This window comes from Grammomys surdaster, unplaced genomic scaffold, assembly GCF_004785775.1.
Source record: "Grammomys surdaster isolate TR1022 unplaced genomic scaffold, NIH_TR_1.0 243, whole genome shotgun sequence".
Lineage (NCBI taxonomy): Eukaryota > Metazoa > Chordata > Mammalia > Rodentia > Muridae > Grammomys > Grammomys surdaster.
The window spans coordinates 1,573,494-1,589,448 of record NW_021604688.1 but is presented as its reverse complement, the minus strand read 5'-3'; the positions used below and the strand labels follow the sequence as shown (position 1 = coordinate 1,589,448).

The 15,955-nt window shown below is 41.0% G+C and overlaps 1 protein-coding gene and 1 long non-coding RNA gene across 2 annotated transcripts in view; one reads left to right on the top strand and one right to left on the bottom strand.

Moving 5' to 3' along the window:
* Positions 1 to 14,604, top strand: part of B4galt6 (beta-1,4-galactosyltransferase 6) — a 56,401-nt gene extending 41,797 nt beyond the window's left edge. Inside the window, exons 5-9 of the mRNA XM_028774850.1 lie at positions 3,938 to 4,054; positions 10,564 to 10,751; positions 13,275 to 13,397; positions 13,570 to 13,671; positions 14,314 to 14,604. Coding sequence (XP_028630683.1) covers positions 3,938 to 4,054; positions 10,564 to 10,751; positions 13,275 to 13,397; positions 13,570 to 13,671; positions 14,314 to 14,461 — 678 coding nt within the window. The 3' untranslated portion in view covers positions 14,462 to 14,604. The remainder of the gene's footprint in view (positions 1 to 3,937; positions 4,055 to 10,563; positions 10,752 to 13,274; positions 13,398 to 13,569; positions 13,672 to 14,313) is intronic.
* Positions 3,914 to 15,955, bottom strand: LOC114627169. Its single transcript, XR_003712340.1, has 3 exons — positions 15,720 to 15,955; positions 9,380 to 9,429; positions 3,914 to 4,099 (listed from the first exon to the last, which is right to left on the bottom strand). It is a non-coding gene; the product is annotated as an uncharacterized LOC114627169 (long non-coding RNA).

Here is a 15,955-nt window from a genome sequence, read left to right as displayed (position 1 = left end):
TCTGATGCTGCACAACTGAGGAAAGAAGCAGTTAAGTCCCAAGTCAGTTTGTACTGCAGTCTTCCAATATTAGAGATTCTAGAACTCTGTGGGTATTCCTGATACCACAGGTTTGAGAGGACGGTTCTCCACAGGTCTGGCATCTTTTGGGGCAGGATCTCTTCCACAGGGTAATTACAGAGGAACAGATTGGTGCTTTTCAGGCAGTTACCTGCAATGTTGACTTTCTATGCAGGGTTCATGTGCGGTCTTGAGTAACTGCTCTGACTCCTGCAGGCTGAGGCTTCATGATGCTGCCCTGATTAGAAGCTCAACCTTCCTTATGTCACCCAGGGTCCCTCAGGGATGGGTCTTAGTCACCTCTGTCATCCTATATGAGATGCTAAGGGACACATGCCAATTCTTGAGCAAAGTCATCAGACATTATGACTGTAGTAGAGGGAAAAGATAAGAACTGCCCCCTCCCTTCTTTATCAATCAGAAATTTGTTCCTATAAGCACTGGAAATGAGGAAGAAGAGGAAGGGGGGAGCTACAGCACCCCAGGAGAATGAGAGCTCAGTAGCTCACGCTTGCTTCCATGTTATTCTGGCAACAACTAGCTGGGCTCTAAACTAGCCTGGCTTAAAGTTCTGTCATGCTGGGGCATGTAGATTGTGTGTGATTCAGAGTGCGAGAGGGGACAATATACACATCATACACACAAAAATAAATACATTTTACGAACCAAATTATAGGGGCTGGAGAGATGACTTAGTAATTAAGAATGGTGGCTGTGCATGCAGAGGACCTGAGTTCCATTCCCAATACCCAGTTTCGGTGGCACACAAACACCTGTAACAGCATGTTTGCTGGGGGACGTCTGTGTGACAGACATTTTCTTGATTGTCTTTTCATAGTGTACTTAAGAGGCAATGAGCGAGGGCAGAAGGATCATAACTGATTCCAAAACAGGAAGTAACTGAATGGTGTAAATGTTCTTGAACAAGGGGTGCTGAGGAAGGACTTGGGAAGATAAAGCCTTGCTTCCGAATGTAGTGACCAAATGTCCTCCATGGTGCATCCAGAAGAGAGGGGCTCCAGCAAGTCCACATGTGTGGAAGAAGTGCTGATGACCCCATGGGACACTGTGCTTTCTTGTTTCTGGACAGTAAATTACAAACTATTAAGAATATTGTTCCATAGACACAAAAGGAATGCCAAGTGAATTTTAAAGATATTATCTAGCTTTATTACACACACACACACACACACACACACACACACACACACACACACACCCCTTTATGCCTGTCACTTAAAATGTTGATTGTAGTTCTGTGTTTTTCTGTATGCTCATGTTTTTCCTTCTGGCCCTGCTCCTGATAGAACAACTCTGAGGCTCAAATATATTTACAAATGCCTAGCCAAAAGCTTTGGTTGTTGCCGGCTAGTTCATAAGTTGATCAGCCGGTTATTCTATTCTAAGGTCTGACATGTGGCTGTTAGCTGGTCTTCGGTTTTTTGCTGCTGTTTCCACCAGTGTTCTGGGGCCAGTCTCCACCAGTCTCTCTCCCAGCACCCTCCCCTCTCTCTTTGCTGGCTGTCCCACCTTCTAATTTCCTGTCTAAACTCATTGGTCAATCAGCTTTTTATTGACAGGTGAATGCTTCTGAAACGACACACAGGAGATTATCTCTACATGTAATAGCATCTCATTGTAACTTGGACATGCATTTGCTATTAAAATATCATGTTTAACTATTTTATTTGTCAGAATGCTTTCTCAGTTTTTTACTAAGATAAAAAACAAACAAACAAAGAAACAAACAGCAGAGAGCTGGAGAAATGGCTCACTGATTGCTCTTCCAGAGGTCCTGAGTTCCTAGCAACCCATTTACAACCATCTGTAATGGGATCGGATGCCTCTTCTGCTGTATCTGAGGAGAGTGATGGTGTATTCACATACATAAACTAAAAATAAAGTCTAAAAAAAAACTAAAACAAACAAAAACTAAGCAAACAGCAACAAACAAACCAAACCCAAAACCAGCTCTTGGTGTTTTAGGCACTTCTCTGAGGCGCTCACAGCATTAAGGGCTGTAACTTGGTATTTGCTGGTCCTTGTATGGTCAGCTTCTCAACCTAAGTGTATTTAATTCATGGGGGCAATCTTTAACCCAGGACTGGCTTATTTGCTTAAATATCTACAATCTGTTTCTTTAAAGGTTTATTTTAATCTTTATGTGTGTGTCTACATGTCTGTGTGTTTGTATGTCCAAATGCCCGCAGAGGCCAGAAAAGGAAGTCCTTGGAACTGGAGTTACAGGTGGCTGGGGACCACTTAAGCTGGGTATTTGGAATGGATCACAGGTCCTCTGAAAGAGCAGCAAGCATTCTTGACCACCAAGCCATCTCTCCAGCCTCTATAATTTGGTTTTGGAAAATTTTGTTTATTTTTGTGTATATGAGGAGCATAGAGTGTGTGCTGTGTCATGTGGGGGAGGGGTCGGGAACTTTCAGGCTCGTCTGTCAGACAGTTTTACCTGATGAGTCTCCTTCCCTGCTCAGTAGCTGTAATCCGTCTTACCTGCTTTGGAGCTTGTTTGTATTATGTCATAGGTAGGCAACTTGTAGCCAGTGGCAAAGCCAAGAGGGGCAGATTTTTCTACAGTTCCACTGCTAGACCCTGACCATGGATGTAACACCTACTATCTAACTATCCTCCCTCTTCCACATCCACTGTGACCCCAGGTCCTGTGAGCTGGTTGGCTGCTGATTGAGTTAGGAAATCCTCGGATGTGCCAACCATCAGAAGCCCACAGCAAGTTCATGCTCAGTGCCTTCAGTGAGCAACAAGTGGGGAGTAGGGCAGGAGTCTTGGATGTTTCTGTAGCAGCATGCAGATCCCCAAGAGCCTGAGCTAAGAGATAGCTTCTGGGGCAAGTCAAGTGGAAGCAGGGTCCTCAGGGGGAGAGAATCATGGTGCTGCCCATAACTTAGCAAATGTAAAATCACCAATGGGAATGCCAGCCTCTTAGCACTGTCTGTCCTAGCCGTCACACCAGGAAAGAAACGAGACGTGGGGTCTTTCTAGTCTTGGGATTTCAAGCTCACTAAGCTCGATCTTCTTCTCTTTTTAAGTAAATCCTTGATAGCTCAGTTTGTCCCTTTTGCAATTCTGGTGATATACATGACTTTTTTTTTTTCTTGGTGTTGGGGACAGAATCCAGGACACACACACACACACACACACGGCAAGCACACACTAAGCATATGTTTCACCTTTGAGTACACCCCTAGCTGTTGATGTTGTTGACAATATCTGATGCCACATTCCAATTTCACAAGTAAAATGAATCCCAGAACTTAGCATTCTCAATCAATGTATTTAGTCTAGATTAAAAATGTCAACAAACTATAGGTCTATGGTTCTTTCAAAGTCCAGAATATGGAGTGATACAGACATTTTAGTAACCTTTTTATTTGTTAAATTGTTTGAAAAATCAGTGGTTTTTTTAATTTCATGTATAGCAAACTTACTGTGTTGATTTCAAGTTGTATTAGCAAGCTAACAGTAAGTACAACTGAATTCAAATTCAGGAAATAAATTAGAAGACACTTGAGCTTTGTCAAGGTCAGAATCAAAGGTCTGGCAAAGTTTGGACCCTAGTCTAGGAAGGATGGAGTGGAGGGTTGTGGGGATGATAAGGGGTAGAAGATGGGGATGGTGGCTTCGTGAGTGATGTTTAAGAATTGTTCAGAGCTCATCTGCCCTTCCTAGCTTCACAAGACCTTAGTGTAATTGGTGTGCAGGTAAGGGCCGAGTCTATGTACGTCTGATGAAACTATCACAGGTTAATTAATGACTTAAAGGCTACTTTTCAAGGCTTAGCACTTACAGGGTTTGTTGCAACACTACCTTACCTGTGCTGCAGGTGTTCTGTTTTGTTTTGAAGGTGGCAGTTCTCATCCCCTTCCGTAACCGCCATGAACATCTTCCAATTTTTTTCCTGCACCTGATCCCCATGCTCCAGAAACAGCGGTTGGAATTTGCCTTTTATGTCATCGAACAGGTGAGGACAGTTTTCAAAATGGCAGTAAATATTCTAGAACTTCAGCTGTAGGATCAAATGAAAAAAAAATCATACTTGGAATTGAATTTGTTTTTTTTTATAATAATTGCAGTTTAGTTAAATGAATTGAGCAATGATTATACTTGACTTTGAGATGATAGTATTGATATATTTATGGCTTTATATTGTTGCCTTAGGTTGTGTTTTTATCGCTGTGAAGTGATCCCATGGCTACAGCAACTCTTATAAAGGAAAACATTTAACTGGGACTGGCTTACAGTTTCAGAGATTTATTACCATAGTCACACAGTTGCACAGTCAGGAAACAGGATCACACACAGTGAGCTGAATCCACCCACAGCCATTAACTTAGTTATGATCCCCAGGGAAAGTCCCATGGGCCAACCCACTATAGACGGCCCCTCAGTGAGACTCTATTCTCAGGTGATGCTAGGTTGTGTCAAGTTGACAATTAAACCTGACTGTCACCCTGGCCTTTCCAATCACATTGCACCTTTCCCACGTGTCCAGGTTGATGGGTCTGTAGAGTCTCATTGGATCTTTCATTTCTCTTACTGATTAATGGTGTTGATCTTTGTTTTTATGTCTTTGCTGTTCATTTGATTTGGAAGTCTCTGTTCAGTCTTTTTTCTGATATTTTAATTTGAAATGTCTTTTTGGTTGGGTTGAAGAATTCTTTGTGTTTGCCCGATAACTCGTAAGTCGTGCTTGGTCAGTGTTTATCTACACACTGTGGCCTGCCCTTTCATTTTGACAGTGTTTGTTTCCCCCCTCCAGGGCTGGGATTAAACCCAGAGCCTTGCCCTGCTGTTTCCGTACTCTGCCTGTCAGATACAGGCCCAACTCCAGACAGGGTTTTATTAAAAAGCAAAGGTTTTAATTTTGATAACATCCAATTTATTGATCTTTTTCATAGTTCCTGCTTTTTGTTTTGCAGTTGAGAATAGTTTTCTGATAACTTTCAGAGTATTTTCCTCCAGATCGTTTATGGTTTTAACTCTTATATTTAGGCTAGTCCCTCTGAGTTGATCTTTATGGTGTGAGGCAAGGAAGAAGCGTTGGTTTTGGTTGTTGTTGTGTTGTTTTGTTTTTTCTTTTGGCTATTAGTTATTTCATAATCATTTATAAAGCGGGGAATCTTTTCCTCATTGGGCTCTTTGTTGGAACTGAGTTCTCATATACATACATATGTACATGGAACATGTATGTAAATCTATTTCTGGTATTTCTGTCTTGTTCTATTAAATCTACTTACCTGTTGTGATAAGCTTTTTTTTTTTTCAATTTCACCCTCCATTTTTTTAGTAGAATATGCAACAAAGTTAATAATGGACCAAGTATGCCCTAAGGTAGCAATTACTCAGATTTTTACTGAAGACTGAAGAATATCCAATTAGAAGTTTTTCTTTTTTAGTTTATTCTGATTTTTTTTTTTTAAAAAAAAAACCTTCTCAGCTTTTTGAATATGCTTTACCACTAGAACTATGCCCACTTATCCCACCATTGAGGCAGTATCTCACTGTGTAGCCTTGCCTGGACTGGTTGGTGTATAGACCAGATTGGCATTGAATTCACAGAGATCCACCTGCCTTTACCTCCTTCTCAAGAGCCACCATAAAGGTGTGTACAATGATGCCTGACCTAAGTGACTTTTCAACATGACAACTTATCCTATAAAAGAATTGACTTTTTAAAAAAAATGATAACAAGTCAGAATTTTAAGCTTTCGTGATAGCTGTAGTTATGGATTTGCATTGGTATCAAAAACCAATAGTTTTTGCTTCTGAATCATCATTTACCCATAACATGCAGGAGTAAGCTAGCCCTGCACTTTTGAAGGCATGCACTCTCTGGAGCTCAGTGTGTTGAATGATTTTGTGTGCCCGATGAAGCCATCTATCAGAGCAGCTGAGATCTGCATTTTAACTCTCAAATCTGTCAGGTCTGAATCTCAGTTTTGACTGATACTAAATCAACAACACAGTTTGATAGCTTGTGGCTTTGAACCAGAAGATTTTTCACCTTCATGAAATAGAAGAATTACTTCTGTGCCCAGAAGTACATCGCAACGGAAGAGCACCCAGAAAGCCAGAGTATCGAAGAGTAGGCATGGCTTTTCCGCCTCTTTGAAGACAAAATTTGAGATAAAGTTCTGTTAAATTGTTACTCCATCAGGACAGAGAGATGGAGCTAACAGCTGCCCAGCAGAGCAGATGCTATTTAGATCTTTCAGGTATATAGAACACAGTTGAGACAAGAAAGAAGTTAAGTCCCCAGTAGTCATCACCCTTGAAATATAGCACAGAGACAGGCTTAACACTGGGCTGCTTATGTTCAATCACAAAATAGCTGAGTGCCTCATTCATGTTTTTATTGCTAGGTGATTGACATTCATATCCTAGAGTTTCACTTCCAGAGAAACTATAGGGGAAGCTCTGGGCTGTTGTGGGGTCTAAAGGCAGGAAGGTGAGTCAGCTTAGGATCTCTCAGGCCTTTACCCTGTCTGTCTTTTTAAGGACAGCAAGGGATCCCTCTACTCCTTCATTTATGGCAAGGCACACATGGTGACTTCACTAGAGACACTTTAGACCCAGAAGGAAGTCTAATCTAGGCATCTGCAGAGACAAGGACAGGCCACTGCTTTATCATGTGTGTGTACCCCACTTCCCATCACTCAACAAAAGGTTTCTGCAGTGAATAAACCAAGGGTCCTCATTTGTTGCTGTGGTAAAATACCTTGACAATAAGAAACTTAGGGAAGAAAGGATTTGTTTTAGCTCACAGCTCAAGATTATAGTCCATCATCCCAAGGAAGTCAAGGCAGGAACTTGAAGCAGCTAGTCACATCCCACTCACAGTCAAGAGCAGAAGGAGATGCACACACGCCCACCTCTCCTTTTACCTTCTATGCCCTCATAAAGTTCGGAACCCAAAGCCAGGGAATGATGCTGCCCACAGTGGGCTTGGTTGTACCATGTTAATGAATACAGGAAGATCTTTCACAGGCATGCTGACAGAGCAGCCTGACCTCTAGACAACCCCTCATTGATACTCCTCATCACACCAACTAAAGTCCCTTACTCTTCTGGAAGGGAGAGGTAGTAAATTGTCATGTGATGTGCAGGCTCAGTTTAGAAAACACAATGGGCTCTATGTAGAGAAGGAGACATAAGTGAGATGGTAACAGAGAGAACACTTAACTTCCATAGTCATCTGCAAAGGAGATGACAATGGCTTCGGTTCTGGTGGCTCACGACATGGTGAACAGTGGCTAGGTTAGGTTTAATTAGAGTGAAATTTTTTACTCTTACAGTGATAAGTGGTTTGAGTGGTAGGGAGCTCTCTTGGCTTTTAGTACTTTATTTTCAAACATGAATAGGCTGCCACAGAGCTCCAGGTTTTAAAGAAAATGTTCACAAAGGAGACACAGTCAAGCCAGGTAACTGAGAGAACAAAGAAGAGTCAACAAAAACTCACAATCAAGATCCACAGAGCTAAGGAAAAAAATGAAAGAGTATTTCTAAAAGGGGAATGGTTTATCATTAAGAAAGAGCGATCAGAGCAGAGCAACAGTGCGTGTGAAAATGTGGCAGCCGAAAGCTTTTAAAAAGAATAACTGAGAGGGAAATAATGCCAAAGCAGAACCAAAATGTAAGAATGCAAAGGCCAAGAGCACCTCTGTCCTCCAAGAGGCCCATGGGATAGCACTGTGCTCTGAAACTAGACCTCTCACCTTCCCTGGTGAGGCTCTGCTCTGCTCCAAGAAGAATTCTGTTTCTGTTGATGGTGTGGTCAGCATCATAAATGTTGACTGGCCTTTTTCATTTCTGTTCCTTTTTCCTAGTACTAGGGATCTAGCATGGCCACTGAGTCACATGTCCCATCTATGGAGGTCACTAAGTTCTGCTGTTATTTTTTTTAATTAATTAATTTATTTATTTATTTTGCATTTTCGAGGCAAGGTTTCTCTGTGTAGCCCTGGCTGTTCTTGAACTTACTCTGTAGACCAGGCTGGCCTCGAACTCAGAAATCTGCCTGCCTCTGCCTCCCAAGTGCTGGGATTAAAGGTGTGTGCCACCACTGCCCGGCAGTGATTTTTAATATATTATTGTGTAACTAATACACTCACTCATCAGAGTTCTAGAAGAACCACAGCAGAAAAGTTTTTAGTAGTTTGTAGAGAAGAGGCTAAAGAAGAAAATATAAGGAAAAATTCTAAACCTTGGTGTGGTAGTGTATACCTTTAATCCTAGCACTTAGAATACAGAGGCAAGTGGATCTCTGAGTTTAAAGATAGCCTAGTCTATAGAATGAGTTCCAGGTCAGCCAGGGCTCCACAGGAAAACCCTGTCTCAGACAAAGCATATGTCTTTACGTGAGAGACAGCTCTCCCCAGTGCCCATGTGGATAAAACACACTTCCATTATAAAGCATAGTATTTGTCAATTTTAGACTAAAAATGAAAAAAGATATTTTAAAAGACTAGAAAAAAATCACAGAAATCAGGAATGTATGAACTGTCCTGCCATTGCAAGTAGCTAGAAACCTGACTTCCAGATTCTAAAGTAAGAAAGGTACTATGCCCCAGAACTTTCTACTCAGAATGTCAATTCCGGGGTAGACGGTGACATTTTCAGTCATTTGTTGGCAAAACACAGACACACACACACAGACATATTCTCTCTCTCTCTCTCTCTCTCTCTCTCTCTCTTTCTCTCTCTCTCTCTCTCACACACACACACACACACACACACACACACACACACACACACACACACTTTTCAAAGAACCTTCTGATAGCTAGACCTGAGCAAATCAAGTGAGCCACATAAAAGGCAAGAGTGATGAGGGCATGAAGCAGAGGCCTGGGCGGTAGTCACATGGCTGGCCTGGGAGGACAATGCGAATTGAGCTGAGGAGAAAAGGAACCGAGAGAGGATTTGAAATGTCTATAATTACGTCAGTGACTAAAGGAATAGGTTCTATCGACTGGCCTTCCTAGTTACACAGAAAGCCAGTTATCTCCTTGACACCAAAAATCAATTCAAACAGCACTGAAGAAATATTTACACAGTATCAATAATAATAATGTTACCATTTATCTTCCTTTCCATCTTTTCTATCTCACTACAAAAAAACTGTTCTTTCTTCAACCTACATGCCACACTGAGTGACATCTCTCACAATGCCACACTCTGATGTTGGCCACACCTCATGGCTCCTTCACTTCTGCCACAATCATTTTGCCTATGTTTTTGGGAGTGATTTTGTAAAATTTGTTAAAGCATTTGTAAACGTCCTTACTTTTCTTTAGATGCTAAACCAAATGCTGTTTCCCGTAGGCAGGATCATCACTGTGAATAAAGGAAAATGGTTACAACGTTGCAACTTGGGTTTTATGTCCTAAGTTTCTGTGTTATGTCGGTTTAAAGTGTTCTTGTCTTATTCTAAGCAGGGATAGAGTGTAAAAAGAGAAACTGTTGTCTGAGCACTGTACTGGAGGATTAGCTACAGTAGGGAGGAGGCTGGATGTGTGTTATCTAAAATGTTCTTGGCATACTGTAAACATCAAGACTTCAAAGTTTTCCAGAGTACATTGTCCTTCCAAGAAGATGCCCTCCTTTATTATATAGGAAAGCACCTGCTTGTGAGTCACCTTCAGTTTCCTGCCTTAATTTTCTCCCCACCCCCCATGTTAGGGATCCAACCCAGGATTCCAAGCATGCTGGGCAAATAAATGTTCTTATCACTGAGCCACACCCCTGCCTCTTGTCTCAATAAAAATTGTTTTTATTATTCAAAGTTAGTATCTACAAGTGAGTGCATGTGCGTAGGAGGTCAGTGGCAGTCGCAATGGCGTGAGCTGTGTAGTATGTATGTGCAGGGAACACACTCTGGTCTTCTGTAAGAGTGGACCTGACTACTGAACCATCTCTCCACAGCACCCTGTGTTAATTTTCAATATTGTAGAAAGTTCAGAGTATGCTTACTTTTAGTTGTTCTGTGTGTTCTTTGGTATAATATTTTTATTGTTCTATCTTTAGTTTGTGGTCACACATAGCCTGTGATCTGGCATATTTGAAGTAAAGCAAAAATACAAGTTGATGTGTTCATATAATGTACATTGCATCAGTAGAGTAGATAGTAACCACTATCTACCTTTCCTCCTTGTCACCAAATATTCATAAGTAAATGTAAACATGCAGTCATGTGCCTCATAACATCACCACCAGTCAATGGCATCATTCATATAAAATGGTGGTACAGCAGCCGTAGTTTGTGTATGTACATCAATCAGTCCCTGACCCCTCAGGATGTATCCTCCATCAGGAAGTGGTGCCTGGCTGTGTTCCATATGCTTTTGACTTGTTTCTTTCATTAATGAGATATAATTATTACTTGACCATGATACAACAAATTGAGAAGCGATAGGAAAGCATCACATGACCAAGTCTGAGTACATTTCTGGTTTTCTCTGCTCTGTGGAGACCGGCACACAACCATTCAATCGTGCGATGCTCTTTAATGTGGGTTTCAAAGAGGCCATGAAAGACAGAGCCTGGGACTGTGTGATCTTCCACGATGTGGACCATCTGCCGGAAAACGATCGGAACTATTACGGGTGTGGAGAGATGCCTCGGCACTTTGCAGCAAAGCTGGACAAGTACATGTACATGTGAGTAGCTCTTCTCCTCGTGATCCTAAATAGTGCGTGCTTGCAGCAATATGCTGGGCCTCCATCTGAGACTGCTCGACAGACTGAGGAGCATCATCCCCTCTCCAATGTGTCCTAGGGAGCCAGGACAAGGACTTTGTCCATTTGAGATTATACAGGGGTTGAGTGGGGGAAGAAACTGGCTCCTATAGTGAGCACATGGATTTCATCTGGGTTTTCACCCTTGGGCCTTGCTTAGTCACGAGCTCCTCTCAAGGCTGCTTTCCTTTTCCTTGGATGGTAGAGCCCGTCTGTGGGTGGCTTTCCTGCATCACACATCCTAATCCTACACGTGTTGGCTCTTCCTGCCTCACCTTCCCTTAGAGACGGTTCAGGGTCCAGACTGCCCTTCTGCAGATTACTTGTTCTTTAATTATGTGAAGCAAATATCCCCTGCCGTGTGTGTGTGTGTGTGTGTGTGTGTGTGTGTGTGTGTGTGTGTCTGTAGGTGTGCAGGCAGGTATATGTGCACATGTGTATATGTATCTGAAGGCCAGAGCTTGCTGTCAGGTATCTCCCTTAGTCATTTTCCATCTTATTTTTGGACTTGGAGTTTACCAAGTCATTTAACCTGGAAGGCTAAAAAGCCCCAGGGACCTGTCTCCTCCCCAGTGCTGGGGCTGATGGCGTACACAGCTTTTTATGTGGGTGCTGAGAATTCAAATTCAGTTCCTCATGATTCTGTGGCAAGCATTTTACCTTCTGAGTCATCTCCCGAGACCCCTATGCTGTCTTTATTATGTAAGTAGTTGTTAATCTGTAAAGTCTGAAACATGTGAGTCAAAGTTAATGACCCAGTATTGCCAGGAGGCTTGAGGAAAACTCAGGTGGGAACTTCTCAGTTCCAGGCCTTGCCACGGGTACCCAATACCAATACCAATACCAGCTTTAATTTCAAATATTGCACACAGTGCCGGGGATGTTTGAGTACAAGTGTATCACACGGCTCACCTCCTTTCTTCCTCTTTCCTGATTTTCTCATCCCCTCCCCCAGGGAGTCATGCTTCCACATAGAGATAATTTATTAGTTTAAGGGCTAATATTTTGCAAGAGAGGGAAACCTTGTAACTTTTGTCTTTCTGAATTTGCCTTACTTTGCTTAATATAAAGATCTCTGGTTGTATCCATTTTTCTCTAAATAGTGCAGGATTTTTCCTTTTATGGCTGACAAAAAACCCATTGTGTATAGCATTCTAAAAAATAGCAACAAATGTTGGTGAGGGTGTGGGGAAAAGAGAAGGTAGACATGTAATTAGCCCAGCTGCTGTGGGAATGAGCAGGAAGGTTCTTCAGAAGCAGCAATTCCTGTTGTGTAAATCACAACCCTATCTTTGGAGCAGTCCAAAGGGTTAGGTTAAGAAGTCACAAAATTGCAGGGAGAGCATGCTGGCAGTTCAGGGTCTGGGGAGGTCTATGCCAGACAGCCGTCACAGATGGAGGCTCACCCAGCACCTGCTGACTTTAGTCTCCTATTTGGACAGTGTAAGAAAAGTGCTATTGATATTTTATTGTTTTTTTAAATGGTGTTGTTTAATATATTTCCGATACTTTCATTTAACTTAGACTTTTTTGTTGTGTACAGAATACAACTCCCAAAAGTTGTCCTCTGATAGTATCTCCTCCACAGGAGATAGTATATATTCCACACAAATAAATAAATACAGTAAACATTTAAAATGCTTCAAAGTTTGACTAACTTCTTGGAATTTGAGTTAAGGAAAATAGGGAAAATAAAACCTAAATTAAAAATACTTTCCTAAATACTAGTATTTTAAAAATAAATATATTTGGGGTTAGTGAGATGGCTCAGCGGGTGAAAGTATTTGCAAGCCAGCCTGACAACCTGCATTTGAGCTCTAGAACCCATGTGGAAGAAGAGGGAACTGACTTCCACAAATGGTCCTCTGACAACCCCATTGGTGCTCCATGGCATCCCCTGACAATAAGTATGTGAAAAAATGTTTGAAAAGTGTATTTTAAATATCCATGAGTATTTTGTTAGTTTAATCCAAGCAGATAAAAGTAATTTTAGAAATAGAAATTCATTCAAAACTAAATGTGTTTCTTCCTGATTTACATTTACCCTATTCTGTGTAACAAATAATATACTTATAGAGTCAGTTAATATTTTAATTTTTTTTCAGCTTAGCAAGATCTAGCATTGCATTGACACTTACGAATATGTTTAAGCATATTTTTGTGAGAATATTATGCATCCTTTGAACACTAGATCTTGAGTTATAAAATAAAAGTACTAGTAAATTTTAGTTGACACACGTTTTGATTTTACATTTGATTTAAGTACTTGCTTTGATACCCTATAAAAATGTTTCATTTCTCAGTTCACATCCTCCAGAATCCTTTTTTTTTTTAAATCAGCTTGTTTTTTAAAAATAGAAGTATCTGTTATAGCGTACGAGAGGCGGGCGTGTGCGACTGTCGGTCCAATGGATGTGGAACACTGTGTCCTGTTCTCTTTTCCAGTCTTCCGTATAAGGAGTTCTTTGGTGGGGTGAGTGGCCTGACAGTGGAGCAATTTAGGAACATCAACGGCTTTCCCAATGCCTTCTGGGGATGGGGAGGAGAAGATGACGACCTGTGGAACAGGTATTTGAGCATGAGTAGCTTGGTAACTCAGGTTCCAAAGTTTGTCTGTGTTTGGAAAATCACACCTCTCCTAAGAAAGGAGACTTTGAGTTGGGAAGTTTTGCAAGTTCCCAGATTTGTTTTTGCTCTCCATTTTCTTTCTGAAATTCATTTAATCCATCTTACCCTGCAGAGTTCACTATGCTGGATACAATGTAAGCCGGCCAGAGGGGGACTTGGGAAAATACACTTCTATTCCTCATCACCATCGAGGAGAAGTACAATTTTTAGGACGGTGAGTTTAATGTCATCTTGAGACTTCAGGGCTTCAAAATTAATGTGCTGCATGGGGTTTTTGTTTGTTTGTTTGTTTGTTTTAAAGGAAGAAACTTTCTTTCATGATCAAAGGTCCCTGGCAAATGTGTTTGGGTTGCAGTTATAGGTTGTGTGTCTGTGTGTGTGGGGGAGTCTGTATGTGTTTGTGTCTGTGTGGTGTGTGTGTGTATAGAGGGAGAGACAGATGTAGACAATCATGTTCATATCTAGTTAACTTCTTATTTTTAAATATTTGCCTCTCTTAAAATATAATCTAGCTGGGTGGTGGTGGCACACGCCTTTAATCCTAGCACTTGGGAGGCAGAGGCAGGCGGATTTCTGAGTTTGAGAGTTCGAGGCTATCCTGGTCTACAGAGTGAGTTCCAGGACAGTCAGGGCTACACAGAGAAACCCTGTCTCGAAAAAACCAAAAAGAAAAATTATATATATATAAAATCTAAGTTGCAAGGGTATAAAATTCTCTCTCTCTCTTTTTTTAAGGTAACCTGTCTTTGACTAGTAAAAGTCTAATTTAGAGATTTTAACATATGCCTTTATTATAAGAATGACTCAAAATATATTTTCCTCTTTTCAACACATTTACTGCTGTTTTTTTCCTTAGGTATAAATTACTTCGGTATTCTAAGGAGCGTCAGTACATTGATGGATTGAACAATTTATTATACACACCCAAAATACTGGTTGATAGGCTGTATACAAATATATCTGTAAACCTCATGCCAGAGTTAGCTCCAATTGAAGACTATTAAAAGAAGTCATTCTCGTGGTGGGCTAGACCACAGTGCTGGATCACAAACTTGGCTTGGAGTGCCCTCACCGTGGAAGTTAGAAATCGGTGTATGTCTCAGTGTCCCCGTCTGTGAAAAGAGCCAGCAGTCCTTAATGTTTACAGCACGGGCTCCATCTCTTCCCCGCTGGGAGCGTCCCCCATGCAAGCACTGTAGCGATAAGAACCCTTTGCTTGGGATTGGAAGTGAAGAAAACTCCATACACAGAGAAGATTTTTATACTGAAATCTATAATTTAATTCAAGAGAATGCTTTTATTTCCGTTCAAACATATTTTGTACATATGTGATGTAAATTAAATGTGTTCAAATTGTTGGAAAATAAGATGTCACAATTTTGCATGTAATTGGTTATGCCTTCATTGGACTTTTATAGACTTTTTTTTATTTGCATGGGGAAAAATGTAAATTTATGTCGCCAAACAAAGGTTAAGCCTCGTGTGAAGGGACTGTCAGCGGCGGACAAAAATAATGCAGCAACTGTTATGTTGTACTGGTGTTCGGCTTTACACCTTCGGCCTTGTGGGAGGAGGTACAGTCCTCTGAGGGCTTTGAAGGAAGGAAGGAGAGACGGACTCGCATAGCTTTTCTTCCTGACAGGATTACCTGTTTTGTTTTGTTTGTTTTTTCCTTGCTTGCAGTCTCATCAGATCTTGCCAAGTCAACAGCCATATTGTTTATGCATACTGCATGAGTATTACCAAGAAAATCTTCCAAGTTGTAAAGTGACATGCTGTACAGGACCCTTCATGTTAAATGTCTCTATGTACCTCCGCCATGTCAGGGATCTTGTGCCTCAAAAAAGTGTTCCCAAGGTTGTGTTTATACACGGTAGATATTTTTTTCAATCTCATAATGAATGACATTATTATTTCCACCTTAGAAGAACCAAAAGAAGGGATCTTCTTTTAAAAGCATTTTTTTTAAAAGAATGAATTTGTGGAAAATCCAGTAGTGCTTATACAGATGAATTATACTATTAGATGAGAAATTAGATGCTCTATTTTTATGAAGATAAATGCTTAGATTAAAACAAACTTCAACCTTAATTCTCAGACGTACATGGTTCCCTTTCACATCAGCCAGTCATTGGAACTGCTCCACTTCCAAGAAATCTCTGGTGTTATTCAATTTTTTTTCACAAGTGTAGTTTAATGCACACTCCGTTCCCACTGCCCCCCCCCCCCCGCCTCCCCATGGTGCTGGGCCTATAGACTTACCTTAAAATCAATGAATTGAATGTGTGGATGCTGTGACTCCTGAATTAGATCTCACTACTTAACGCCAGGTCTGCTCATCCCCCACACTCGGGTGAAGTTTCCGATGACCAAACAGCAACAAAGCCCAAACAATGTTCTTACTTTGAAAATTATCAGTTATAAAAATTCCTAAAAAATAGCTTATATTCTCATATAAGATCTTATCTCCCATATTTAAACAAATTGAAAACAATATC